Below are 26849 nucleotides of genomic sequence, written 5' to 3' on the forward strand. Positions count from 1 at the left end.
AAGTGCTTTGTCATTTTAAAGCTGGTAACAGTACGGGATAAGGATCTGCATGTGCTCAAACTGTACACCTGTTAGAGACTACAGTTCTGCTTTCCCTTTACGGAGGGTGAAAGGTGACTTGCACATGTTTCAACCAGCTGGTATTCAGATCTAGTTGTTTTTTAAAATATGGTTTCCTGTGCAAACACACACACCCCACTAATACTTTATCTATGGGCTCTCAATTTTCTAAATACTTCCCCCTTCAAAGCTGTTTGGACCCTGTATCTGCAAAAATTTTTTTTTTTTGTTTTGTTCCAAGGAGCAACAGTTGAGCTAGTTGGTGACTAGCAACTCTTGGACCTTTGGCCTCATCTAAAGGGCAATTTTGTATTACATGCTTATCTATCTTTCTCTAGGGCCATGACCCCTAACCACCCCATCCCATTCTACCTTTACAACAACCCTTTGAGGTAGAGCTGAGAGATGTACAAGAATCATCTGGTTCGTTTCCTTGCAGAGGGGATCTGAACATTTTGGGGGCCGGAATAACCTTTACCAGGAGGTTCAGGCCCAATTAAGCCTGTGGTGAACTTCTTTCTTCCCTAATTATTATTTTTTTAAAAACTTCCCATGCCAGCCTTGGAAAAAATGCAAAGTACAGCAGGCACCACATTCAAAACAGGTTGTCATTTCAAGAAACATTTAACAAACCAATGCTATGGAAGTTAATAATGCAGCAGCAAGGTACACAATAAATGCGATTAAATAGCAATTAAATTAGAGTGAAGTGGCTTCCAAGCTCGCCTGAGGCAAAAGTTCTCTGGAAGTGGAAAGCTGCCATTGCCTGTCTGAAAATTAGCCTCGAGCTCGTCGTCCTGTCTTAAATCCTAACGCCGCCATATCGGATGCTGTCGCTGAGCTTGACTTAAGAAGGCCTCATGTTGCTTTGGCGGGCTCTTCAGTGATGTTCTTTGAGAAGCGGGGAGTGGCCGCCATCGTGGGTGCTGGCGCTGAGGTTGCCCCGGACGCCGCCATCTTAGCTCGCGGGAATTTTGCCTAAAATCTGCAGAAGAAAATTTTCATAAATGGTTTTAAACTGTATTTAATGTTGTGCTTTCTCTGGAACCTTAGGGTGAGGGGCGGGGGATTATTATTAATGAATCAGCAACAGTTTTATTATTACTTTCAGTTATATTTTACAATACAAGGACGAGCAGGTTCAAAAAAGAACTAGGAAGCGCCATCTTGTTACTCTAGACTCCAACTCCCATAATCCCTGACCGCTGGCCTTCTTGGCTGGGGCTGATGGGAGTCGGAGTCCTAACGGCTCACAGGTTCTTTCCCCCCCCCCTCCATTTTTTCCCTTCTTTTCGTATCTCTATGGGATCATCTTCATCATGGCGGAGCGAGGCCGTGGTCGTGGTGGGTCGTTACGCCTTCCTCCGCCATGTTGGGTGCTGGCGCTGAGGCCGCCTAGGGCGGCGCCATGTTAGGGTTGGCTTCCGTCTCCTCTCCTGCTACCGCTACTTCTGCTGCTGCTGCTTCTGCACATGGCGGGAACCGAGAGCGCGGCGACCCCCGGGAGCTTGCTGAATGGAGGCGGAGGTGGGGACGGGCCAGAGGAGAAGCGGCCCCGGCTTGGGGCGGCCCCAGCTCCCTCCGGGTCCGGGCCCCAGGGGAACCGCGTGACGGTGGTGCTGGGGGCGCAGTGGGGGGACGAGGGGAAAGGCAAGGTGGTCGACCTGCTCAGCCTCGACGCGGACCTCGTCTGCAGGTGCCAGGTGAGAGACGAGAAGAGAGCCTGCGGGAGCAGTGGGGGTGGGGGGTGTTGGGGGTCTTGCTTAGGACAGGGGTGGCAAGCCTGGGGCTCTCCAGGTGTTGTTGGACTCCAACTCCCATCAGCCCCAGCCAGCAACGCCAGCGGATGGGGATGACGGGAGCTGGAGTCCAGCAACACCTGGAGGGACACAGCTTTCCCTCAACGACCCTGGTTTAGGATCCTAAAGTTGGATGGAGGGTCCTCAGAAGGGATCTGGGGCAGATCCACACACTATACATTTAAAGCACACACCCAAGAAAAGTGCTGGGGACTGTGTTTTGCTTTTGAATCATGGTGCTGGAGGAGACTCTCGAGAGTCCCATGGACTGCAAGAAGATCAAACCTCTCCATTCTGAAGGAAATCAGCCCCGAGTGCTCACTGGAAGGACAGATCCTGAAGCTGAGGCTCCAATACTTTGGCCACCTCATGAGAAGAGAAGACTCCCTGGAAAAGACCCTGATGTTGGGAAAGATTGAGGGCACAAGGAGAAGGGGATGGCAGAGGACGAGATGGTTGGACAGTGTTCTCAAAGCTACCAACATGAGTTTGACCAAACTGCGGGAGGCAGTGGAAGACAGGAGTGCCTGGTGTGCTCTGGTCCAGGGGGTCACGAAGAGTCGGACACGACTAAACAACAACAACAGTGTTTGTTTGCTGGGGATTGTAGCTTTTTGAGGGGTAAACTACAGTTCCCAGGATTCTTTTTATGAGCTTAAAACGATCTGCCTGAAGCATTCCTGATAGGTGGACACCCAGTTTCTACCATGAAGGATAGACCACCACTTTCCAAGGCTTTGTAATGTCAGGAAGTTCTCCCTAAAGTTTAGTTTAAATGTCCTTTCTTGTAATCTGAACCAGGTCTCACTCCAGGGGTGGGGAACCTTTGGCCCTCCAGACGCTGTTAATAAACAGGACCCATTACTGTTGGCTGTGCTGACTGGGGCTGATGGGAGCTGTGGTTCAGCAACATCTGGAGAGCCAAAGGTTGTCTGCCTTATCCTAAAGCAGGGACACTGGACTCCAACTCCTATCAGACCCAGCCAACATACGTAATCAGTCGTCACAGGTTCTGGGAGCTGTAGTCCAGCAGTACTTGTAAAGCCGCAGGTTTCTCATCCCTAACTTTGGAGCAGTAGAAAATCAGTTTGGTCCATCTACGTTGTGATAGCTATTTCTATTTCATTTTGCTGCCAAAATAAACAAATCCCCCTCCTATAACAGCACAACCCAGTTCTGTTGCGGTTTGTGTGTGTTTCTGTAAGCTTTTTTATATTACTTTTTTTTAAAAAAAACCCACACACTCTCTCTTCAAAAGTGGATTGTTTGTTTAGTTGCCTCTCAATTAACCATACCCTACAGGCTGTTAACAAATTAAAAACGCCGCCAATTAAGTTTTGCTGTTTTTTGTAACAATGTTTGTCTCTGCAGGGTGGCAATAACGCAGGCCATACCGTTGTGGTGGATTCGGTTGAATACGATTTCCACCTTTTGCCCAGTGGGGTTATCAACCACAATGCCACGTCGTTCATTGGTAAGGATTCTTCTGTGCTTGCCACGATTGTGACAGGCAGCCAAATCAGGTGCAGTGAGGGGGCAGATTTGGGGATGTGTGTTCAAATCCCTGCTGTGACCAAATGGGTGGCTTCAGACCCTGCATAGACTCTTTCCCTCCCCCGCAGTGGATATTCTCCTTCTGCAGTTTCACCTGTTTCTCTTTGTGTCCCTAGACAGAGATTTCCCCCCAAAACCCTACCCTTCTTTCCACTTGGGTGCTTGGAGTTCGGATTATGTGTATTTAAAAGTTTCTGGACACCACTCAGCATGGGAGATTGAACCAGCATAAAGTATAGCCCTATCTGGGAGAGAGATGGGAAGGGAGTGTCTCTGTTGTTCTTTGTGGGACACTGTATTGCTCTAGATCAGGGGTCTGCAACCCGCGGCTCCGGAGCCGCATGTGGCTCTTTTACACCTTTGCCGCGGCTCCGGGACGGATACTAGCGAGGGGAGGAGGAGCATTGTGCGCCCCGGCACCGTCCCGACGTCACCTTCCCGCTGTCAGATCACGGCTCCGGAGATATATTTGTTTTAAATGTCGCAATGGTTTTACGGCTCCCAGTTGTTTTTTTCTTCGGAAACGGGTCCAAGTGGCTCTTTTTGTCTTAAAGGTTGCAGACCTCTGCTCTAGATCAATTTGGGTTCCCAAACTGTGGTCTGCAAGCTTCATTCAGGTAGCTGGTGGCATTTGTGTGTATTTGTGGCTGAAGACAGGAGACGGCACATCTATCAAGTTAGATACCGTATTTTTTGCTCCATAAGACTCACTTTTTCCCTCCTAAAAAGTAAGGGGAAATGTGTGTGCATCTTATGGAGCGAATGCAGGCTGCACAGCTATCACAGAAGCCAGAACAGCAAGAGGGATTGCTGCTTTCACTGCGCAGCGATCCCTCTTGCTGTTCTGGCTTCTGAGATTCAGAATAATTTTTTTCTTATTTTCCTCTTCCGAAAACTAGGTGCGTCTTGTGGTCTGGTGCGTCTTATGGAACGAAAAATATAGTATTCATATTGGGGGGAATTCAACATAGTGCTAAGGAGATCACTCTGTCAGTGCTATGCTTTTATCTTCAGGAGAACATTTTGTTTTCCTGTCCATTGTGCTTTTTTTAAGTGTGTATTTTACATTTGACCGGGGCCTGAAATGTTTAGTTTGGGTATTTTGTAATGCTTTATTTGTCGGTTTAATTTCGGTTGTAAAACTGCCTTGAGATTTTCAAATGGATCGAGAGGCATACAAACCATTTAAATAAATAAATGAGAGGTTGCCTTCCCTTTCAGGGAACGGTGTTGTCATCCACTTGCCAGGACTCTTTGAGGAAGCTGAGAAGAATCTTAAGAAAGGGTCAGGTGAGTGATTACCCCCCCCCCCACAACAACGTGAGATTCTCTACACCTGATCTAAAGAAGGGAAATGAAAAGGGGAAAGTGTGTGTGCATCGTGCTGCATGGCTAGAGTACAGCCCACACCTTTGTCCCTTTTATATGTAGCTTTCCATTGTGGACTAATGGAAAGTCCACTAATAGAAAGCCCTGTTGAGCTAAGAGATGGAAATGTTTAAAAGCCACCAGTGCTCTGTTTCCACAGGGCTAGAAGGCTGGGAGTCTCGGACGGTGATTTCTGACCGTGCTCATCTGGGTGAGTGTCCTGGGAGGAATTTGGTGGTGGGAGTGAAATAACAGTTAGAAAGAGACCGACATATCTGTCATCTTGCGTCTTCCCCAGTGTTCAACTTCCACCAGGCTGTGGATGGAATCCAGGAACAGCAAAGGCAGCTGCAGGGTGGCAAGAAGTAAGTGGGGTGCTGGGGGTGTGGCTCAGTGGCGTAGCATCGGTTGCTGGGGCCCAGGGTAGCACGGGCATGCATGTTGGGCAAGGGGTGCGCAGTCGTTTTCTGTCTCTGTGGGCGCTCTGTCCTTTAGGGCAGGACTGCAGATCCTTTGGCCTCCAACTTCATCAACACTAGGCAACACAGCTCATAGTCAGGGATAATGGGAGTTGTAGTCCCATAAGCCTAGGCATCATTGCCAATAGCCAGGGCTGATGGGAGTTGGAGTCCAGCAACATCTGCAGGACTACAGGTCCCCCATCCTTGCTTTAAATAAACAGTGACCCTTTGCCACACTGGTATTTGGTAATAGTGCTGTTGCAAAGGTCTCTTGTTATCGCATATGCATTTGAGCTTTACCACAGATCTAGCATGGGCTCGACACTATGAAACTTGCCTATTTATTTATTTAAAGCAGCGTTACCCTGCTTTTCAGCTAAAAGGGCCCCCAGAGTAGTTTTACAGATCCATTTGAAAAAAGACAGTCCCTGCTCTCATCTTACACTCTAAAAGACAAAACACGAAAGGAAAAGAGCTTGGGAGGAAGGCAAACAAACTCAATACATTATTTCTTAGTTACGGAGTTCTTATCATGACCAGCTGGAATGGAAAGATTTCAAGACAGGTAGAGCCAAAAGTCGCTGGTCTTTGAGAGCAGAAGCCCTGAAGTCCCATCTCTCGTCCTCTCCTGTAGCTTGATGTTAGTGGAGGCTGGTCCATTAAGGCATATGGGTGCTGCCCCACCGACCTGCCCCCAGCCAACCCTCTGTTCTTACCTAAAACCAGGCCGGAAGGCGGGCCCACCTATCAGGTTCCTCCTCCTCCTGAGTCTCCACATTGCCCCTTGTAAAACTCAGCAGGGAGGAAGAGAAAGATGGGGGAGAAAACTAGATTTAGCTGGTCCTGCCTTTCGTTAGCTCTGGCTCCACCTGTCATTGGTTGTGGTTCCAGTCACTGTTTAGCCTCCCTGCCTTCCGCACATTAAATGTGTGGTGTGTATGTGACAAAAACTGTTCATGAGCCCCCCCTAAAAGGCTGGCTTAGGGGGGGAAAGGAAAGGAATAGCTGCAAAATCTGAAGGAGGGACACACTCAAAACAGGAAATCCCTTTTTCTTTCAAAGAAAATAGGAAAAAGGCCAGTTGCTCTCTAAAGCAAATATTTACCAGCAAAACTGAAGCTATATACAGTGGTACCTCGCAAGACGAATGCCTCGCAAGACGGAAAACTCGCAAGACGGAAGGGTTTTTGGTTTTTTGAGTTGCTTCGCAAGACGAATTTCCCTATGGGCTTGCTTCGCAAGACGGAAACGTCTTGCAAGTTTGTTTCCTTTTTCTTAAAACTGTTAATACAGTTGCGACTTGACTTCGAGGAGCAACTCATAGCACGTGGTGTGGTAGCCTTTTTTGAGGTTTTTGAAGACTTTGGTGATTTTTGAAGCTTTCCCAAAACTTTTCCGAAACCGTGCTTCGCAAGACGAAAAAATCGCAAGACGAAAAAACTCGCAGAACGAATTAATTTCGTCTTGCGAGGCACCACTGTAAAAGTAAAATTAAGCACAGGAGGTGCAGGTGTGAGCTGTAACAACTGAGGTGCCTTCTCATTTTTATCCATCTACGTCTCCCCATTTTCCTGATTCAATCTTTTCTCTTGTCACCTTTTGGCTCACTGAGATTCAGCTTTGTACTGACAAATGACAAGCCTGGTGGTAGAAACCTGCAGGAATAGTTTTCCTTTGTTTTGGGGACTGAGGTATTCTCCAGCATCGTGAAGGTCATTCAGACCTTCTGTGCCCAAGGAGAAACAGATCATGTATTCTTCACGGTGGTACATGATCTCAGCTCAACTAAGGCCTAGTCAGCATTTCTTCTTCCCCCATTCCGGAGCCTACACAGTCATAGACATTTCTTCCCTCAGAACAAGGCATCCCAGGCCTGTTTAAACCTTGAACCAGAGTTCCTTGACCAAAGTTTGCTTCCATTTTGCTCCATAGAAATCTGCTGCTCCCTCATCTTCAATACACAGCTCTCTCCCAACCCCAGATATGCTGAGCCAACTGTTGTAAAATGCAAACATACGCACAGGAACATGGGGAACTGTCTCTAGCTGAGAATTGCCTTCACCGACACTGGGAGCAACTGTCCAGGATTTCAGGCAGATGCTTTGCCACTGAGCTATAGTCCTCCCCAATGTTTGCACATGGAATGCCATGTTCTCCCGTACAAAACCCACACTCTTCATCGGAGGGCACCAACGTGTGTCCTCCAGTACCTCTTGTGGCATCCACAAAATGTCTCTGTAAATATCCCCTCTAAAATCCACAACATTCGAGAGACATTTTGCCCTTACCGCTCAGTTCCTGTTTGTAGTGGCTGAGTCTCCCCTACATAGAACATCTCCTACCCTTAAACATCCCCACATTTCATTGTATGCCATTCTGAATAAAGGAGAGATGCAAAGAGCTTCTGTCTTTGTATGAGCGTGGCTATTGTAGCTGCATTTTTCCTATGAATGGGAGGCGTGCCTACACAGGTTTGCTGCCCTGTTCCTTTTTCGGCCACACCCCACAGCAGCCATTTTGCGTGATGCCACACTTCCACGGCAGCCATTTTGTGTTACGCCACATGCCCACAGCAGCCATTTTGTGTTATGCCAAACCCTGTGGCAGCCATTTTACATTATGCCACATTTTGTGACTGGCACCAATGGCACTCTCTCAAAGCCCCAAATGCGCCCACTGGCCCAGAAAGGTTGGCGACTCCTGCAGTCTTCAGGCACAGCCAGGGATGCCGCACACAAAGCCCCCATCAGCACAAAGATAAACAATGATGTTGAGAAACAAATTGGCTCCTAATGTACATTTACAAAATCAAATTTAGAACTGGTCACGATAGGGGGGGGGGCGGTTCATTCTTGTGGCATATACTGGTTGCTCCTGTGAAAAGTATTGTGCCCCTCTGGTTACTTTTTTTTCAGCCTTGGCACCACCAAGAAAGGGATTGGTCCAGCCTACTCCTCCAAGGCCTCCCGAACCGGCCTGCGCATCTGTGACCTCCTGGCGGATTTTAACGAGTTTTCCAAGAAGTGAGTTGATGGGTGGAAAAGATTATTGTTAGGCATCAGTGTAAATTACCGGTGAGGATTGCTTAACTGCGTCGTAAATCCGCTGAGAAGTTTTCATTTGTCTATTGTCCTTAAGTTGTTCTAAGTTGTTTTTAATATTGTTTTCAATCATAAAATAATGGCAAGGCGGTGTACGGCCTACAGCATGTTGTTTTTGGTGTTATAAGCTGCCTCGAGCATGGTTTAATTTTGGAAAGGTAGCTTGCAAATAAATGACAATGGCGATCGGTGGGGAGTGCAACTGACTCAGCAGCAATCTCCCTCCCTCTCTTAGATTCAGGGTCCTGGCCCAGCAGTACAAAACAACATACCCAGCTCTCAACATTGACATGGAGGCTGAGCTGCAGCAATTGAAGGTGATTATTGGGGTGGGGGTAGGTCTGTGACTACTGGGAAAGAATGCCTGCAGTGATTCATGATTATTGCATTGGGCTCTACGTGGAGCTACCTTCCACCTGGTCCAAAAGCTCCATCTCGTGGAAAATATTGCAACTAGACTGACAGCATATTGACTCAGTTGCTTAAAAGCTTGCCCTGGCTGCCTGTGTGTTACTGAGCCAGGTTAACCTACAAGGTGCTTAGTAGCTTGGGTCTGAGATATCTTAAGGACCACCTGACCCCTTATATCCCAGCCTGATGACTGAGATCTCTGGGGTTGTCTCTGTTGGTGCACCCCCTGTGACTTAGAGGCACTGCTTGTAACTACTAGAAGCTGTGCCCTCAGTGCAATGGGCCCAAACCTGTGGAACTCCCTCCTGATTGAGATTAGGCACCATCCTTGCTGAGCGTTGGGTGCATGACTCAGACTTTGTTCGACGTAGACCAGGGGTCAGCAGACTTTTTCAGCAGGGGACCAGTCCACTGACCCTCAGAACTTGTAGGGGGCCAGACTATATTTTGGGGGGAGAAATGAACGAATTCCTATGCCCCACAAATAACCCAGAGATGCATTTTAAATAAAAGGACACATTCTCCTCATATAAAAACACTCTGATTCCTGGACTGTCTGCTGCTGGATTTAGAAGGCGATTGGGCCGGATCCGGCCCCCAGGCCTTAGTTTGCCTACCCATGACTTAGACTTTCTTGGACTGAGCCCAAAACTGCAACTCATTTTTTTTAAAACCAAAACCCAACAGATTTATGCCGAGAGGATCCGCCCACTGGTGAAGGACGGTGTTTATTTCATGTACAAAGCCCTGCATGGCCCACCCAAGAAGATCCTGGTCGAAGGGGCAAACGCTGCACTCTTAGACATCGATTTTGGTAAGCATCCTCATTTTAACACTTGGAATGCAGGAGACCCTTTATTCCCCTTACAGCGGTGGCATAGCCTGGGGGTGGCGGCACCGGGGCTGTTGCTGCAGGTGCAAAATTGTTAGGGGGTGCAAAATTTCAGCACCCAGTGCTGCCTCAATACAGCTGTGTGCTTCCATCGCTGGGCTCCATTGGAAACGGCTTCTCTGTGCGAAACAGGAAGTGACCTCTCCAGACAATGAAATGACTCTTCTTTTCTTATCTCTGCAGCTGTTGGTGATACAAACACTGTTAGGCAAGCATACTCCATTTCCCTCCCACCCACCGCCTTGGCGTAGCCCCGGGCATTGGCAACCCACATTATGCCACTGCCTCACAGAGCTACGATTCCCAGAGGTCCCCAGGAAGAGGGGTTGCTCGTTAAATTGTGAGGAAATAGGGGCCTCCTAACATGACCCAGAAACTGTACGCCAGCTCCCTCGGCCAATAAAGCGAGATGAGCGCCGCAACCCCAGAGTCGGTCACGACCTGGACCTAATGGTCAGGGGTCCCCTTTACCTTTAACTCTCAGCACCCTTGAAAACCACAACTCCCAGAATTATTTTGGGGGAACCATAGTGCTTTAAATGTATGTTGCAAAAGTGGCATTCATTGGAGACAATGCATGGGTTCCGTGCGGTATTTACAGGCCACAATTGGCTCAGCGACGTTGTGAGGATTCTTCTCTCCCTATTAGGTACCTACCCATTTGTGACATCCTCCAATTGCACCGTGGGAGGGGTCTGCACCGGCCTGGGCATCCCCCCACATTACATCGGCAAGGTGTACGGCGTGGTGAAGGCCTACACCACCCGTGTCGGAGTTGGGACCTTCCCCACCGAGCAGGACAATGTGAGTCTTTCCCTAAGGGGCTGTGGGGGCAGAACAGGCGCAAGACTTTGCAGCGGAGGGGGAGACTGGGTTACCCACGAGTGGCTTGATGACTCGGCTTTTCTGCCGTCTTCCAGGAGATCGGCGAGGAGCTGCAGTCGCGGGGGCGAGAATTTGGCGTCACCACAGGCCGGAAGCGCCGTTGCGGCTGGCTGGACCTCGTGCTGGTGAAATATGCCCACATGATCAATGGATTTAGCGCGTAAGCCTCTCTCTCTCTCAACGCTAGAACTTGGGGACCCCCAGCAAAGCAAAATGTTGGAAGTTTCAGGACAAATAAAGCTCTTCTTCATATAGGTAAAGGTTTTTTTGGGGGGGGCGGGGAGAAAGTAGGTCCAGTCACAGACAACGCTGGGGTGGCGGCGCTCATCTTGCTTTATTGGCCGAGGGAGCCGGCGTACAGCTTCCGGGTCATGTGGCCAGCATGACTAAGCCGCTTCTGGCGAACCAGAGCAGCGCACGGAAATGCTGTTTACCTTCCCGCCAGAGTGGTACCTATTTATCTACTTGCACTGGTGTGCTTTCGAACTGCTAGGTTGGCAGGAGCTGGGACCAAGCAACGGGAGCTCACCCTGTCGCAGGGATTCAAACTGCTGACCTTCTGATCGGCAAGCCCTAGGCTCTGTGGTTTAACCCACAGCGCCCCCCGCATCCCTCTTCTTCATATAGCCCATGATTAAACTATGGAACTCACTGCCGCAGGAGGCTGTGATGGCTACCAGCTTGGATGGCTTCAAAACAGGATATCGCCCAGCCCTGGTTCTGTCAAAGGTTTAAAGAACCAAAAGGTGCTGGTGTGGGGTTCTAGAGGAGTTTAGATGTAGTGATCAGATGGGATTACTATGAGGAATTATAAAATATGCATCAAGCCATTGTGTCCGCGATGAAAGCGTTGCGTTGACTGGGTTTGACTCATTGACAATAATTTCTGATCGAATCCCACAAGCCTCTCCATCTCTGCAATTTGCTTTCTCTACACCTGAGGGGCACATATAAGCATTCTGAAGCACAGGCCAGTTGCTTCATCAGGCATCCTGGGTCATAAAGATAGTAGGTAGCTTTTTGATGTAGCTATTGTTAGTTTTGTTGATCTTAGGGCCAGGAAGAGAGTTCACAAGGAGATGGTAAATACTCTTTCCTTGCCTGTTTATGACCTCCGGGGTTTTGCTGAACGCATTCCTCTAGTCCTGTTTTATTTACTCTAGGTATGTATGCATGCTCAAGTAGGAAGTAGTTTCTTTGTAGTTTTAACTTTAACTTTGTCCCACGTGGGGTTTTTGAAACGCTCAGAGGAAATCTGATTGGTTCTTACAAACACTGTGTAAAAAGTTCTTTTGTGAATAAAACGACCTGGGCCGAGGGGTGGACAGGAATTCTTATTATTGGCATCCCTTCCTCTTGCTGGTCAAGACTCGTGTGTATTCTGTTAATCAGAGTTCAAGCCTTCCTTGCTTTGGGAACGCTACATTTATACTTTTTGTAGCGTGTCACTAGAATCCAAAACTGAAGAAGCTCATTGTAATGTGCACATGTGGTCCTCTGATGCCTTCGGTATGACCGGCAGATTCTTGCCCCCGCCCCACGTTGAGGGGCGCACCATTCGCACAGCGAGGGTCGAACACCTGACACATCCATGTGTGCTAATGGCTATGTGTGAATGACTCAACTTCCACCCCGGTCCCTGCCCATAGCCACACAGCCCCCCGGCCTTCCACCCATATAGGGCTTTCAGTGACAAACAGGCATTGCCTGCCTCTGTTGTGAATGGAAAGCTGTTCCCATCTCTTGAATCTGGTTCATAACCCTGTAACCGTCGCCCTCTGCTCTGCTCCACAGCCTAGCTGTGACCAAGCTGGACATCCTGGACACCTTTGAGGAGATCAAAGTGGGCGTGGAGTACCGGCTGAATGAGAAACGCATTCCTTACTTCCCAGGTGATGCTGTGAGCCTAGCCTAGGGGTCAGCAAACTTTTTCAGCAGGGGGCCAGTCCACTGTCCCTCAAATCTTGTGGGGAGCCGGATTATATTTTGAAAGGGGGGGGGGGGGATGAATGAATTCCTATGCCCCGTAAATAACCCAGAGATGCATTTTAAATAAAAGGACACATTCTACTCATGTAAAAACACGCTGATTCCTGGACCGTCCGCAGGCCAGATTTAGAAGGCGATTGGGCCAGATCCGGCCCCCGGGCCTTCATTTGCCTACCCATGGCCTAGCCTGTAGGCCAGTCAGCAACGGGAGGGAGGCTGTTTTAGCCCTCGCCGTTTAGGCCTCAAACAGGGGACCTGCAGCCCTTCAGATTTTGCTGGACTCTGGCTCCCATCAGCTCCAGCCAGCATGGTCAATGCTGAGGGGTGATGGGAGTTGTCCCAACCACATGCAGAGGGCCACAGGCTCCCCACGGCTGGTTTAGGCCCTTACAAGTTCTCTCCTTTGGTTCAGAGGACAGGAGGAAAGTGGTGAGCAGTGTCCTGGAGTCTGCATAGAGCAGCCTTTGCCCCCCAGCTGGTGCCCTCCAGCTGTTTTGGACTACAATTCCCATCACAGGAGTGCTGGCTAGGGCTCATGGGAATTGTAATCCAAAGCAGCTAGAGAGACCCTGGTTGGCAGAGGCTGGTGTAGAGAAAAACAAGTTTCGCTGAGAGTGGGGGTTCAGAAAGACTGTCAAGGGGAGGGACTGCTTCACATAACTCATTGTTAACTTATGGAACTCACTGCCACAAGATGACTTCTGGCTTGGGACAGCTTTTAAGGACGAGTTAGGCAAATTAATGGAGGTGAAAGGTCTACCAAGGACTGCTTTAGCTGCATGTTCAGTTTCAGAGGCAGCATGCTCAGTTACTTATTTACCGTATTTATACTAGTCTATAACAGCCTAATCCTTGGAGTTGTTCAGGAATTTAAATAAACAAAAAACAAGTTCAGTTCTGAAAGGTTCACTCTGCCATCTTCATTCAAATTGGCATCCAGTTGTATCCAAATGTTGATGAAAACTTGCTCCCTGACCTCAGGAACATCCATGCCATATTTGGTTACAGTGGGTTGTATCTAGGTATGATGGATTTCCTCATGAGTAGGACAGCAACCCAGTGCCATAAAAGGTCTCCAAGTGCATGCATGCATTCAAAACCCCACTGATTTCAACCAGATTTTGTACGATGATTCCGGAGATCAAGGAACCTTTCAGAACGGCGCTCATTTTAATTGCCGATTTCCAAATCGCACTGGTTTTTTTGTTTCTTAAAGCTTCTGAGCAACCCTGGGTACAGCGTTGCTATTAATGAATAAGAATGCCCAGAGATGGCTTAGACACTTACAGCATAATCAGAAAACCCAAATTTAACAAGAGCTTCTCTTTCCCCCACCCTCATGGACGTCCACAGCCAACCAGGAGCTCCTCAACAAAGTGGCCGTGGAATACAAGGTGTTGCCAGGTTGGCGGTGCAGCACCGAGGAGGCCCGCAGTTTTGGTGATTTGCCCCCCGAGGCCCAGGGCTATATCCGCTTCATTGAGGAATATCTGGGGGTGCCAGGTGAGTTGTGGCCCATGCAAATGGAACTACTCCAGCACCCACACTTTGGAATGCCCAGCCCATTGATGATAGGCAAGCACCTCCTTCGCGGTGGTGTTTCCACCTTCCGAAATCTTTCTGTTTGTTGCTTAAGCAAGGCTGCCCAGACGTGTGAATTTGACGCGTATTTTACTTTTTAATGTATGGGTTCTGTCTCAGGAGTAAACCCACTGAAATTAATGGATCTCAGTTAGCCATGTCCATGAATTTCAATATATCTGAGCAGGATTAGCGTTGGCTGAAACCCTTTATTGGGGGGGGGGGGGGAGGAATGGCCAACTTGTTTTTAAACATCTGATTTCATCTGTTCTATTAATGTATGTTTTATGTTTTATGTCAGCCAGTTAGAGGTTTTGAAGTTTAACACACACACACACACACACACACACACACACACACACACACGTACGTATATAAACCTTGTTTGGATAAATAAAGGTGTTTCTCTCTCAAACCCCCCCCCCCCCCCGTTCCCCTGTTTTGCAGTCAAGTGGATTGGAGTGGGGAAATCACGCAGATCCATCATCAAGCTCTTCTGAGGATGGCAGCAGAGCGGAGTTCACGTCTTAGAAGGAGGCGGCAGCAACCACAGGCACTGCCCCTTGTCACCACTATACTCAGTTCACGGACCAATCAGCACATGGGAAATATGGGGATCTTCCCGCCCCATCGGCCAGCCTCCCACCACCTTCACTCAGCTAAGAGCACTCCTCACCTCCTTGCCCACTGCAGAGGCTTATAGTCTCAGCGTAACGGAGACCTGCCGCCTCTGAGATCTTTCCTTTTCTTTCCAGGCTGGTTAATGCCACACACTCCGCTTTCCCCTTCTGCGTCTGGGCGTTCTTCTCTTCTCTCTCATAGGGGCTGCTGCCGTTCCGCATCTGGCAGCCTCGGTACTCCTGCGTCTTGTGATGGGCAGGGACCCAGTCCCCCGAAATTGTAGGGCATCCCCTCGTAGCAGAAAGCCATTCCCAGAAATGGGACAGTTAACTTCTATTTGCTCCGAGTGTGGATTCCTGTTGCTGTCCTCTTGCACTGAAGACAGTGGCCAAATTCAAGCCACAGTTTATCAAGCGTTGAAGAGCTGCAGCAAGCCTTGGCTGCACGCCCTCGTCTCTCCCGTCTTCTCTTCTGGCGTGGCCACACAGAGATCGGAAGCATTTGCTTCTTTCGTTGTTTCTGATCAGCCACAGTTTAGTGTGACATCTGGACCCTAAACCCTAGCTAGGTGTTAACTCAGTCAGTTTTGTTCAGGTGAAACAACAAACTGCGGCTCATTGAAATGCAGAAGCGAAAGTTTCCAGACTCTTCTTTGCCTCCATGATGGAGGAGGATAGAGGGGAAATGTGTAAGCTCATTTCCGTCCAATAACATTGCCGTTGCCTTTTCTCTTTTCTCTTCACCTGGTTTTATGGGGGATTTCCCAAAAGATTTAGCATTTAACACCCTGCCTTCTGTGATTGGACATAACTATGCAAATCAAAGCTCCCCATCTGATAGCAGGGCTTGGGGTTTGCGTTGACGTGCAGGAGCACTGCCTGTCATCTTCGGAAGCCCAGGGTTGCATTTGAGTGTTCACAGGGACTAGAATCCTATTCTTTTTTATTCTTTTCAACTACAAAAGTGGAGATTCACGGGGCCAATAGACTAGATACCAAAGCGTTCTCAGCACAGACTTGCACAACCACACCTTCCCAACCCAATGAAGTATTCCTGCCTTTGCGTCTCTATGCGTGTGTGCATGGGAGTGTTAGAAAGCTCCCTTTGTCACAGTGTCGTCCTTGCCCCCAGCGGGGGGCTCTAATTTTCAGGGCATTGTCGTGTCTGCCAATTTTCACTGTGCACAGAAATTAGCAATAAAGAACAGTGGTATGTTTTATGAACGGTTTGAATCATGAAGGAAGCGTCAAGCCGGGACTGCTCTATTTTTTGTACCGGCTCTGTTTAAGGGTTCATGCCCCCCGACACACACACTTTTGTAGCTCAAAATGTTGCCAGCTCTGGAGCATTTCCTGGCAGGAAACGGCCAGACAAACTCAGATCTGTCGGCCATAAATGGCCCTCCAGGCCTGTCTGGCTTGTGGGACTCTTCCTCAGGCCACGCCTTTCACCTGCCTGGCTTTGTGCTACTCTTATGTGTTTTTGCCCAAATGGGATATGTCCATGAGCTCCGATTATGCCTTGTCTGGTTGGAGGATAGACATGGGTTTCTATAGAAACAGACACATTGCTCCACCCACTTTGCGTCTGGCTCCACCCATCGCTGGCATGTGTCCCCCCCCCTGCCCCCCCCCAAGACAAGGCAGCCCAGGTTTCCCCATCCATCCTGTATGGTGAACCTAAGTTTGATGCCAACCTCTTCTTGCGCCCTTGAAACCTTTTGGGCTCCCGACTCCCATCCACCCCCTACTGCTGGCATGCCCAAAGGCCCCAGGGATGGTGGAAGTTGCAATTCGACATCTATTGCTGGCCTCCAGCCCCAGCCAGTTTGGCAGATGTTAAGGGACAGCGATGGGATTTGCGATCCAGCAATGTCTGAAGGGCACCAGTCTGGGGGACCCTTTGGGCAGCGTCAGTGTCGTCGTTTTTTAACTACATTTATTCTCGAGCTCAAAGAAGACCCTGAAACCAATTGGCAGCAGGTGGGAGAGGAACACATTTCGGACTTCCCAAGTTTCCGGTGGTTCCGTTTTTCAAGTTTTCGACACGCTCTTGCACACCTGCCCTGAGCAAACCTGGGGCCAGAGTTCTGCAGCCCTGATAACCAAGAGTCCCTCCATACCTCCTCCTTGCATGCCAGAGATTCTTTTTGATTTTGTTGCCTTGATCCAGAGTTAGTTGGCTCTGCCTCCCATTGTCTCTGGCCGAACCTCCTGTTGGGCTCCCCTGCCTTCTACCCCATCAGCCCCGATGGACACCAGCCACCACTGGGTTCGACCCAGTACAGGGCCACTTCCTGTGTTAGCATTGGCTGCTCAGGCTGGGGGCGGACGGGAGCTAAGAGTCCCAACAACAGCTGCAGGGCCCACAGGTCTTCCCCGACCCCTTAGCAGATCCCTCCCCACCTCTCCAGCTCAAAACCACTCCGGCCCAGCTTGAGTGGCTCCAGTTAATTTTATTACTTTCTGTGCTCTCTGATACAGTGTGAGTTGGGCAGGTGTGTGTGGCACAAGCCGCCTCGGCCCGTTCTGGAAGAAATCAAAACCCTTCGCTCTTTTCCCCCCTGGGTAGAATTTTTTTGCGGGGAGGGTGAAACTTTTCAGTCCCTCTGGCCATTAGGACTTGGTTGAAATAGGTGGTGGGTAGCTGGAGGGGGCAGTTTGTAGCAAAACCATCCATAGATTGGGCATACAGTAGGGGGCGGTTAATACCTCTAGGTCTCGTTTTGGGGAGAATGGTTGCCTTCTTCCTCCCACCCTGTGTTGACTGTGGAGGGTCCACTTAGAAGGAAACAGGAGGGGGCGCTGTATCCATATCACTTGCAGAGTTTGAATTGTGCTCGGTTGAAGTGTATGGAGTAGTTAGCCTTGCAATGGAAGATGTGGAGGGGGGAATTTGAAAGTGGAAACCTCCGCAACTGCCCTGCCAACCCCTTCCCCAAAACAGCCAAGACTTGGGCTTGGAGGTACATGGCAGCCTTCTCCTGCGCAAACCCAATTCAACACTGAGCAGTGATAAGGGTGTCCCGGGACTGGAAGATGCGAAGGATGGGGCGGGGGGAGAGAAGGAAATCTGAGCAGCCCAGATGCCCCCCTGGGCCCAAGGGGGTGAGGTGGGGAGACAGACATAGCTCAGAGGAGGGCACAGAAGAACTTTTTCTCTCGGAACGGGTTTTCGGAGGTGGGCACAGGGGTGATGAGGGGGTCCTCGCAGGCGTGGGCATCGCAGTAAGTCATCAGGTCTGCAGCAGCCTTGGAGACCTGCCAAGGGAAGGGGGAGAGTTGAAAACTCCAGCCTTCTGATGATGTCAGTTTGTAAAAGGATGCATGGCACAGAGAAAGCGGATAGAGAGAAGTTTTCCTCCCTCGTAACACTAAAGGGACGCGGGTGGTGCTGTGGGTTAAACCACAGAGCCTAGGGCTTGCCGGTCAGAAGGTCGGCGGTTCGAATCCTCGTGACAGGGTGAGCTCCCGTTGCTTGGTCCCAGCTCCTGCCAACCTAGCAGTTTGAAAGCACGTCAAAGTGCAAGTAGATAAATAGGTACCGCTCCGGAGGGAAGGTAAATGGTGTTAACGTGCACTGCTCTGGCTCGCCAGAAGCGGCTTAGTCATGCTGGCCACATGACCCGGAAGCTGTCTGCGGACAAACACCGGCTCCCTCAGCCTATAGAGCGAGATGAGCGCCGCAACCCCAGAGTTGGCCACGACTGGACCTAATGGTCAGGGGTCCCTTTACCTTTACCTAACAGTAGAAGTTTGGGACATCCAATGAAGATGAATGTTGGAAGACCCAGGACAGTTAAAAGAAGTTACTTCTTCAACAACTATGGAACCCACTCCCATAGGCGGCAGTGTGGGCCACCAACTTCGATGGCTTTAAAAGAGGATTGGACAAATGAATGGAGAGAAGGCTACAAAGGTGCCCGCCATATATTGCTAGACTACAACTCCCATCAGCCCCAGCGAGCACGGTCAGTTGCCAGGGATGATGTTTGGAGTTGGGAGTTCAGCAACATTTGGAGAGCCACAGGTTCCCCCGCCCTGACCTAGCCCAGCAGTGGCTTTCATAGGATCTCGTGCAGAGATGGCTCTTTCATCCTTTTAACTGGAGATGCCCTGCTGCGAAATCTGGTACATTCTGCATGCCAGGCATGTGTTTTACTGCTGATGTTTTCAAAAATTTATTTGCTTGTTTGGTTACCGATTGTGTTTATCTACCACTTTCCCACTGAGGAGACTTTTTTGACGGTAAAGGTAAAGGTACCCCTGCTCGTACGGGCCAGTCTTGACAGACTCTGGGGTTGTGCGCCCATCTCACTTAAGAGGCCAGGGGCCAGCGCTGTCCGGAGACACTTCCGGGTCATGTGGCCAGCGTGACAAAGCTGCATCTGGCGAGCCAGCGCAGCACACGGAAACGCCGTTTACCTTCCCGCCAGTAAGCGGTCCCTATTTATCTACTTGCACCTGGGGGTGCTTTTGAACTGCTAGGTTGGCAAGCGCTGGGACCGAGCAACAGGAGCGCACTCCGCCGCGGGGATTCGAACTGCCGACCTTTCTGACTGTACAGTTCAGTAAAAGCTCGTTCTCGCCACATGAGGGTGCATCTGGGCAAGCCATGTGTTGCTTGCAGTTGTGACCAGAAAGCAGCTTTGCTGCATTCCTAACAATTCAGAACTCGGGGGGGGGGGGGGAGATCTGCCCAAGCTGCTGTTCACCCTCCTCAAATGGGCAGTGACTTCATGTTCTTCAAAAATTACAAGGGTGTTAAGTTGTGGGTGAACATATCAGACGACACAGCGATTCTTCAAACAGCTCTTGTTTATTCACAGGCCAGAACTGAACTAAACTGAAGGGCTCAGTCAGCCTGCTTATATAGAGCTCCAGTACCATGTTACTGTAACAACTTTCTAAAACTATCCAATCACTGAACGTCGCTTTCGATCCTTCATTTGCATAACTATCTACAGTATCCCCCTGCTGGCCCAGGGTGAGAACTTCAGTACATAACAAAGGGGTAATTTCATTCAATGTTCCTTGAGTACACACACAGACTTGTATGGATGCTCCGAAGCGAAGTGGTTGAGCAGCTGCTCTGCCTGCAGAAGATGCCTGCCATACATGACAGGATGTTGGACTAGATGGGTTTGGGGCTGATGCAGGAGGTCTCTGAAGACCAGTTGCTGGAAATCGCAAATGGGGAAAATCACTGTTGAACTTAAGTCCTGCTTGTGGGCTTTGGGGCATCTGGTCGGCCACTGTGAGAACAGGATGCGGGACCAGATAAGCATTTGGCCTGATCCAGCAGGCTTGCTCTACTGTGGCCCTTGCCACCCTTAGATTGTAAATTCCTTGGGGCAGGGACCTGTTCCCCCCTCCTCTCCAAGGTGCCACATGTACTGATAGGTAAAGGGACCCCTGACCATTAGGTCCAGTCGTGACTGACTCTATGGTTGTGGCGCTCATCTCGCTTTATTGGCCGAGGGAGCCGGTGTACAGCTTCCAGGTCATGTGGCCAGCATGATTAAGCCGCTTCTGGCGAACCAGAGCAGCGCACGGAAACGCCGTTTACCTTCCCGCTGGAGCGGTACCTATTGAAGTACTTGCACTTTGATGTGCTTTCGAACTGCTAGGTTGGCAGGAGCAGGGACAGAACAACGGGAGCTCACCCTGTCACAGGGATTCGAACCGCCAACCTTCTGATCGGCAAGTCCTAGGCTCTGTGGTTTAACCCACAGCGCCACCCGCGTCGCATCACATTTACTGATAGTGCTACATAAATAAACACCAGGTCATCTCTTTTTTGCGAATTTTCATCTTCTGATTTTCCAAATTTGGAATGCCAGGTCATTTCCCCCATCTAGCCCAATACTAGCAGCAGCTCTCCAGGGTTTCAGACTGGGAAGGTTCACAGCCCTGCCTGGAGACGTCAAGGATCTTCTGCATGCAAAGCACATGCTCTACTACTTGGGGTGATGAACCTGTGGCCCTTGAGTGGCTGGCACTACAAATCCCATCAGCGCCAGCCAACGTGGCCAGGGATGATGGGAACTGGAGTCCAACAGCATCTGCGGCGCGTGCGTCACACCTGACCCCAATGGGGGGAGCAGTAATCTCCTGCCCTTTTGGCTCCCTTCTTCCTATTTCCTACCTTTATCCTGCACATGCTGGCCTCAATCTTCAGTTGCTCCACCATCTTCCGGGCCTGCCCAATACTCATAGTGCTGTTTACTGGAGTTTCGCCCTTCATGAGGATTCTGCGACAGAAATCATGGAGCAAAAGATACTATAAAAAGACTGGGTGGCACTGTGGACCCTATTTTAGGTGAGTTTTTTTATATATAAAAAAGAGGATTGGTCAAATGTATGAAGGAGATGAGGACTCTCAAGGGCTATTTAGCTAAATGGAACCTGCATGTTCAGAGGCACTCTACCTCTGCATGCGAGTTTATGGGACCAAATAACAGCAGGAGGCCATTGCCTGTATGGGTTGTGTATATACCATACATTAGAAACACACGGCATCCCCCAAAGAATCATGGGAACTGTAGTTTACCTCTCACAGGGCTATAACTCCTAGCATCCTGAACAAACTACAGTACAGTGGTACCTCGGGTTAAGTACTTAATTCGTTCCGGAGGCCCGTTCTTAACCTGAAACTGTTCTTAACCTGAAGCACCACTTTAGCTAATGGGGCCTCCCGCTGCCGCCGCACGATTTCTGTTCTCATCCTGAAGCAAAGTTCTTAACCTGAGGTACTATTTCTGGGTTAGCGGAGTCTGTAACCTGAAGCGTATGTAACCCGAGGTACCACTGTACCTAGGATTCTTTTGGGGAGGAGGAGAGGGGGAAAATATTAAAAATGTATGGTGTGTACGCTGCCCTGCCCTTGCTTGGTAGTTTCCTGGCGTCACTTGGAGAAACAGGATCCTGACCTAGATGAAGGTTTGGTCCAATCTAGCCCAAAGTGCTCTCCCCCCCCCCTACTTTTTATGCATCTTGATTGGTCACAACTTAATCTGGAATGAGCTGGGACTGTAAAGCGGCCCACAATTTTTTGCCATTTTTTTAAATAAAGGATTCTTTTAGCCCACCCTTCAGGGAACATTGTCAGGCCAGCTTGCAACACGGATGATAAACTGCAAGTACAAAATACAGAGTTGCGTGGAAATTAACACCTGAACAGAGCAACAGCATAAGAATGGAACACAACAGGTTGAAAACATCACACCATGAATTTAGGGGGCTTTTTGAGACACTCTCTGTTTGTGGGCAAGATTAGTTCGCATAACAGCAAATCCAGGTTGTGCACTTATAGATGATTTGGGAGATCTTGGGCAATAAGCCCACTTCCACAAAAGAACAGCCTTTTTGCGATAAAGAATGGGAAAACGCACTGGAATAAGTAGGATAACACCTGCTTTGAGGCAACATCGTCTAACCTCCCCACCAATGAGTGAATGCTTGTTAAATAGTGTATATCATTTCATCTCCCTGCAAAGCAATTTAGGAAGAAACCTCAATAAACAGGCCGTCTGGAAGGGCCCCTACGTTACCTGCTAAAATCCTATGCAAATAAACATTTATTTGCCTGGCAGTAGAATCACATGAAAGACCACATCTACACCGTTAATTTAAAGCACTATAATACCCCTTTAAACATCCATGGCTTTCCCAAAAGAATCATGGGAACTGTAGCTTGTTGAAGGTGCTGATGGTTGTTAGGAGACTCAATTATCCTCATGGAGCTACAATTCTCAGAGTAGTGTTACAATCAATCTAGGGCTGCCATTTGTCCAGATTTTCTCATACTATTTTTTTAATTGATTTTCCAAATTTCAACCCAATCTTCACTGATTATTACAAATCAATACCAAATTTATGAAATTTTAATTAAATGATTTCCCACTCGCCATTGTTGATACGACCTTAGCTTCTAATATTACTGCGTTAACTCTCCAGTTACAATCCATTACCCAAAATTATCCCTTAATTGTCAACTGTACACTGGTACCTCGGGTTACAGACGCTTCAGGTTACATATGCTTCAGGTTACAGACACTGCTAACTCAGAAATAGTGCTTCAGGTTAAGAACTTTGCTTCAGGATGAGAACAGAAATCGTGCTTTGGCAGCGCGGTGGCAGCAGGAGACCTAATTAGCTAAAGTGGTGCTTCAGGTTAAGAACAGTTTCATGTTAAGAACGGACCTCCGGAATGAATTAAGTACTTAACCCGAGGTACCACTGTACTTTTAGCTGTTTCCATTCGTGTTGAAACAGTACCCAGAGCATTTACATACTTTTGTAAAACTTCAGGTGAGCATATAATACTGTACTTCTTTTTCCTCCATTCTGTCCATGACAGTTCTGTATATGACGACCTTCATTGGCCTTATCCTCTGCCATTTACCGTATATCAAACGGATTTTCCCGGACATTACCATGATTTAAAAGGCAGAATTGACGTCCGGGAGGGATTTCTGAAAGGTGGCGCTTTGTCCTGGATCTTAGGCAAGGCTTTTACCTTTTGAAATGTGGCAACCCTAACCAGCGAACTCTGAGAATTACAGTTCTAGGAAGGGAACAAGGGTGTCTCCTAACAAAACTCAGCACCCCTGAACAAATTGCAGCTCACAGATGAGGTGCCACAGCTAAGGAGGCCCACTCCTAAATTGCCACCCACCTAATTTCCAATTAATCTTTTTATAATCCAGAGGAATTATATACTCTACAGTACACCACCTGGTTTTCCTCCTGTGAGTGCTTGTTAAATACAGGGTTGGCAGGGGAGAGTTTGAAATGCAAATACTTTGAACAATGGAATTTATTGACGTTGCTCAATCTAGCACAGTATGTCTACACTGACTGGCAGTGGCTTTCCAGGGTTTCCGGTAAGGGGCGGTCCCAGCCCGAGCTGGAGATGCTGATCAGCGAACCTGGGATTTTATGCACATGCAAAGCAGTTGTTGTGCCACTGGGAGCATGATTGGGAAATCAACATGATCCAGTGGTGATGTTGCCATGAAAGTGGCGCATCAGGTTAACCTTGATAAAGGCTGGAGCGGTGTTGCAAACTCCTGGCACTTGACCAGTCCCTGACAAGGCTTCTTTTAACAAGAAGCTGTTAGCTTGAACCTGGACCTGTTTTCAAGGTCAAAGCTTCAAGGGGAACTAGCTGCCCTCCAGACATTTTTTTGGACTCCAATGCCCATCAGCCCCAGCCAACATGGCCAATGGACAGGGATGATGGGAGTTGTAGTCCAGCAACATTTTATTTCTTCCTTTATAAACCACACTTTCATATAAAACATCACCAGGCAGCATACAGACAAAAAACAGTATTGCAATGACAATATCAAAGGTTGGGATGTTTCCCATCAACTTTTGACACTGTTAACCAAATGGTAGCTCCCAGGATTCTTTGGGGGGAGCTGTGTCTGCAGTGGGATAAAAGCGCTATAAATATATAGTGCGGATGGGGTCTGAGTCAAATCAGAGGTCTGTAAAAGTGTTGTCAACCCTGGCTGGCAGCAACTTCTTAGGCCCAGACAGGGACTCTTCCCATCCCAGCTAAAGACAATGGAGACTGATGGAGTTCTAGCAATAACCTAGGTCTGGCCTGAGGAAGAGAGGCCCAGGCCTCAGGCTAAGGAGTCTTGATTTAAGCCAAGATCTCAAACCAGGAATCTGGTGGTTGTATTTTTAATGGCCTAAGGACAAGAAGGAAAGCACAGGCTGTCTCTGGGAGTAATGCAACAGTACTTTCCCTCACCGATCCCAAATATATAGGGAGAAAAGTTCAGGCCTTGGGGTTTGAAAGCCCTGGTAGCCAACCAATGCATTTATTTTTCCCTTTCTTAAAAAGGTTTCACATTCTGCCAAATGAAGTGACTACAGAAGGCATTGCAAGGGGTTTGTTGGAATAGGCAACACAAGGACCCCTGCTAGTGGTACAGTGGATTGTAAAGCCAACATGATATTCTCCAGACTTTGTAGTCAGACTATAGGTCCCATCAGCCCCAGCCAGCATGGCCAGCGGACAAGGATGATGGGAACTGTAGTCCACTACCTTCTGGAGGGCACCACATCAGCTCATCCTGAGAGGAAAGCCATTAAACTAGAGATGAGGAACCTGTTGCCCTCAAGAAGTTCCTGGACTTCAACTCACATCAACTCTGAGCATTGGCCATGCTGGCTGGGGCTGATGGGAGTTGTAGTCCAAAAACAGCCAGAGTCCCAAGTTTGGGAAACACTGACCTAAGCCATTCACTCCAGGATAGCATTCCATTCAGTCACATGTGTCCTCAATTTAAGATATTTTCTTTGGGGCATCAGCCAATAGGCCAAATATACAGTAGGTGTCAAGGAGTATTGGGGACAGGTCATAGTTCAGTTGCAGAAGGAACCAGGTTCAGTCTCCAGTATCTCCACCCATGCCTGAAATCCTGGAGTGCTGCTGCCAGTTAGTGTAGACAACACTGAAGTAGATGGACCAGTGATCTGACATGATATATGGCAGCTTCCTATGTTCCTTAATGTACCTTCGTTTTAAGGTTCATAGCTCGTTGGGCCATGGCTTCAGTGCCCTGCCTGAAACCCTGGAGAGCTACTGCCAGTCAGAGTAGACAGTACTGAGCCAGATGGAACAATGGTTTGACTTGGTATAAGGCGGTTTCCTATATTCCTGCAGCGAATGAATGCTATATGAGGGTTACATTTATCCACACGCGTTTTTCCCCCTTTCAAGACAAAGAAGCTCCCCCCATTATCTCACTTCCTCCCTTTACAGCCCACCTTCCATGAGAACAAATACTCACCCCATGAGCTCTACCCAATCCTTTATTATTATTATTTTTAAAATTGCTGCCCCACCCTCACCTCTTTCCTTCCTTTTCCCTTTCTTATTAGATGCAAAAAATAAAAGCGAGGGGTGGGGAGTGCAGGAAAGCTATATCAGGCAGGGAGATGTTATGAAGCATGAACAAATGGCTGTTCCAAAGGCTGGCATCATAATTCAAGACCCCCCACTATGATTTCACATTTGTGTTGGTTCCCTTATGCTTGGCATAGCTGTGGGGAAGGAATCTCTGGCCAGAAGCCCTTTCCTCTATTTCTATCTGCTTCTCCTCCACTCCCCACCCCCAACCCAAGCAATCCAAGGAACGTAGACCATGGAAACACAAAGCTATGACAGCTACTCACACCCTCCTTCTTTTGTCTACCCTCTTGCCACATTTTATTTCTATAGAAAAGCATTTCTAGACTAGCAGTTCCCACAAGGCAGTGTGCCACACAATACATACAATAAGAAAATCTATCACACTGTCAGAATAGCGCAAAATGGTCATTCAAATCCCTGGCTCATCAGAAAAAAAATTACATTAAACATTTGCATAGGCCCATCAACATTAGGTCTCTGCCCTGGAGAGATTCCATATGTCAGACATCCAAATCTTCCCTCCCTGCATGCGAGGAGCCGCCTTCCACCCCCCCACCTCAGAGTTGATGGAGATTTCCCCCAATACAGACCTTTATTTTGGATCCCTGTTGGGAATGAAGAGATGGGGGTGTAAATGTGGGTGCCTGTTGTTGATTTTTCTCAGCCTTGGGTGTGTTCAGATGATCTGGCGTAGAGAGGAAGACTCTGGTCCTCTCTCCCCACCTGGACTGGAGGGGGGGGGTAGAGGAAAGGGCGTGGGTGTTTTCCACAAGGCACCTTTCTGCTTCCTTCCCCCCACCAAAGCGGGGACTCCACCCTGGTGTCTCCCCAGTATTCTCCTCACCTCTTCCAGGATGGACCTTAATTAAATAGAACTGGTACCTAGAGGATGCTCCAACAAGCCACTTAAGGCTGGGGCTGAACCATCTCTGTGGCAGGGGTGGTGCTGGTCGTGGAGGTAAACCCCCCCAGATGGGTTTCTCTAAAAAGACAGCCGCTTTTCTGGAGTGGAAGGCTACAGCTGCTATGGAGGAAATTTAATTAAAGAGGAGAGGCATGAGGTTGTGTGGGGAAGGCACAGCTAAGGAGTGGGGGCTGCTGGCCCACACACCCCTCATGTGCGTAGTGGTACAGGCGCATGGGAGCTGCAGTACGGTGTCAGCATCTCCCTTTCATTTGGAAATCTGACATC

General features: G+C 48.8%; 2 protein-coding genes across 2 annotated transcripts; one reads left to right on the plus strand and one right to left on the minus strand.

Annotated features, from left to right (window-relative positions):
* Window positions 1-1398: 1398 nt before the first annotated feature.
* Window positions 1399-15941, plus strand: LOC114586789 (adenylosuccinate synthetase isozyme 2-like). The gene is made up of 13 exons (XM_028710598.2): window positions 1399-1763; window positions 3231-3333; window positions 4635-4703; window positions 4942-4992; window positions 5080-5146; window positions 8158-8265; window positions 8579-8660; window positions 9442-9568; window positions 10296-10450; window positions 10567-10691; window positions 12326-12423; window positions 13874-14023; window positions 14549-15941. The coding sequence occupies exons 1-13, from the start codon at window positions 1533-1535 to the stop codon at window positions 14599-14601; spliced, it is 1419 nt and encodes a 472-aa protein (XP_028566431.2). The 5' UTR covers window positions 1399-1532; the 3' UTR covers window positions 14602-15941.
* A 1216-nt stretch (window positions 15942-17157) lies between these two features.
* Window positions 17158-26593, minus strand: GNG3 (G protein subunit gamma 3). The gene is made up of 3 exons (XM_028710600.2): window positions 26248-26593; window positions 20870-20975; window positions 17158-17982 (listed from the first exon to the last, which is right to left on the minus strand). Exons 2-3 carry the CDS (start codon window positions 20966-20968, stop codon window positions 17854-17856), a joined length of 228 nt encoding a protein of 75 aa, XP_028566433.1. The 5' UTR covers window positions 20969-20975; window positions 26248-26593; the 3' UTR covers window positions 17158-17853.
* Between the last annotated feature and the right edge of the window lie 256 nt (window positions 26594-26849).

This window comes from Podarcis muralis, chromosome 16 (assembly GCF_964188315.1).
Source record: "Podarcis muralis chromosome 16, rPodMur119.hap1.1, whole genome shotgun sequence".
Lineage (NCBI taxonomy): Eukaryota > Metazoa > Chordata > Lepidosauria > Squamata > Lacertidae > Podarcis > Podarcis muralis.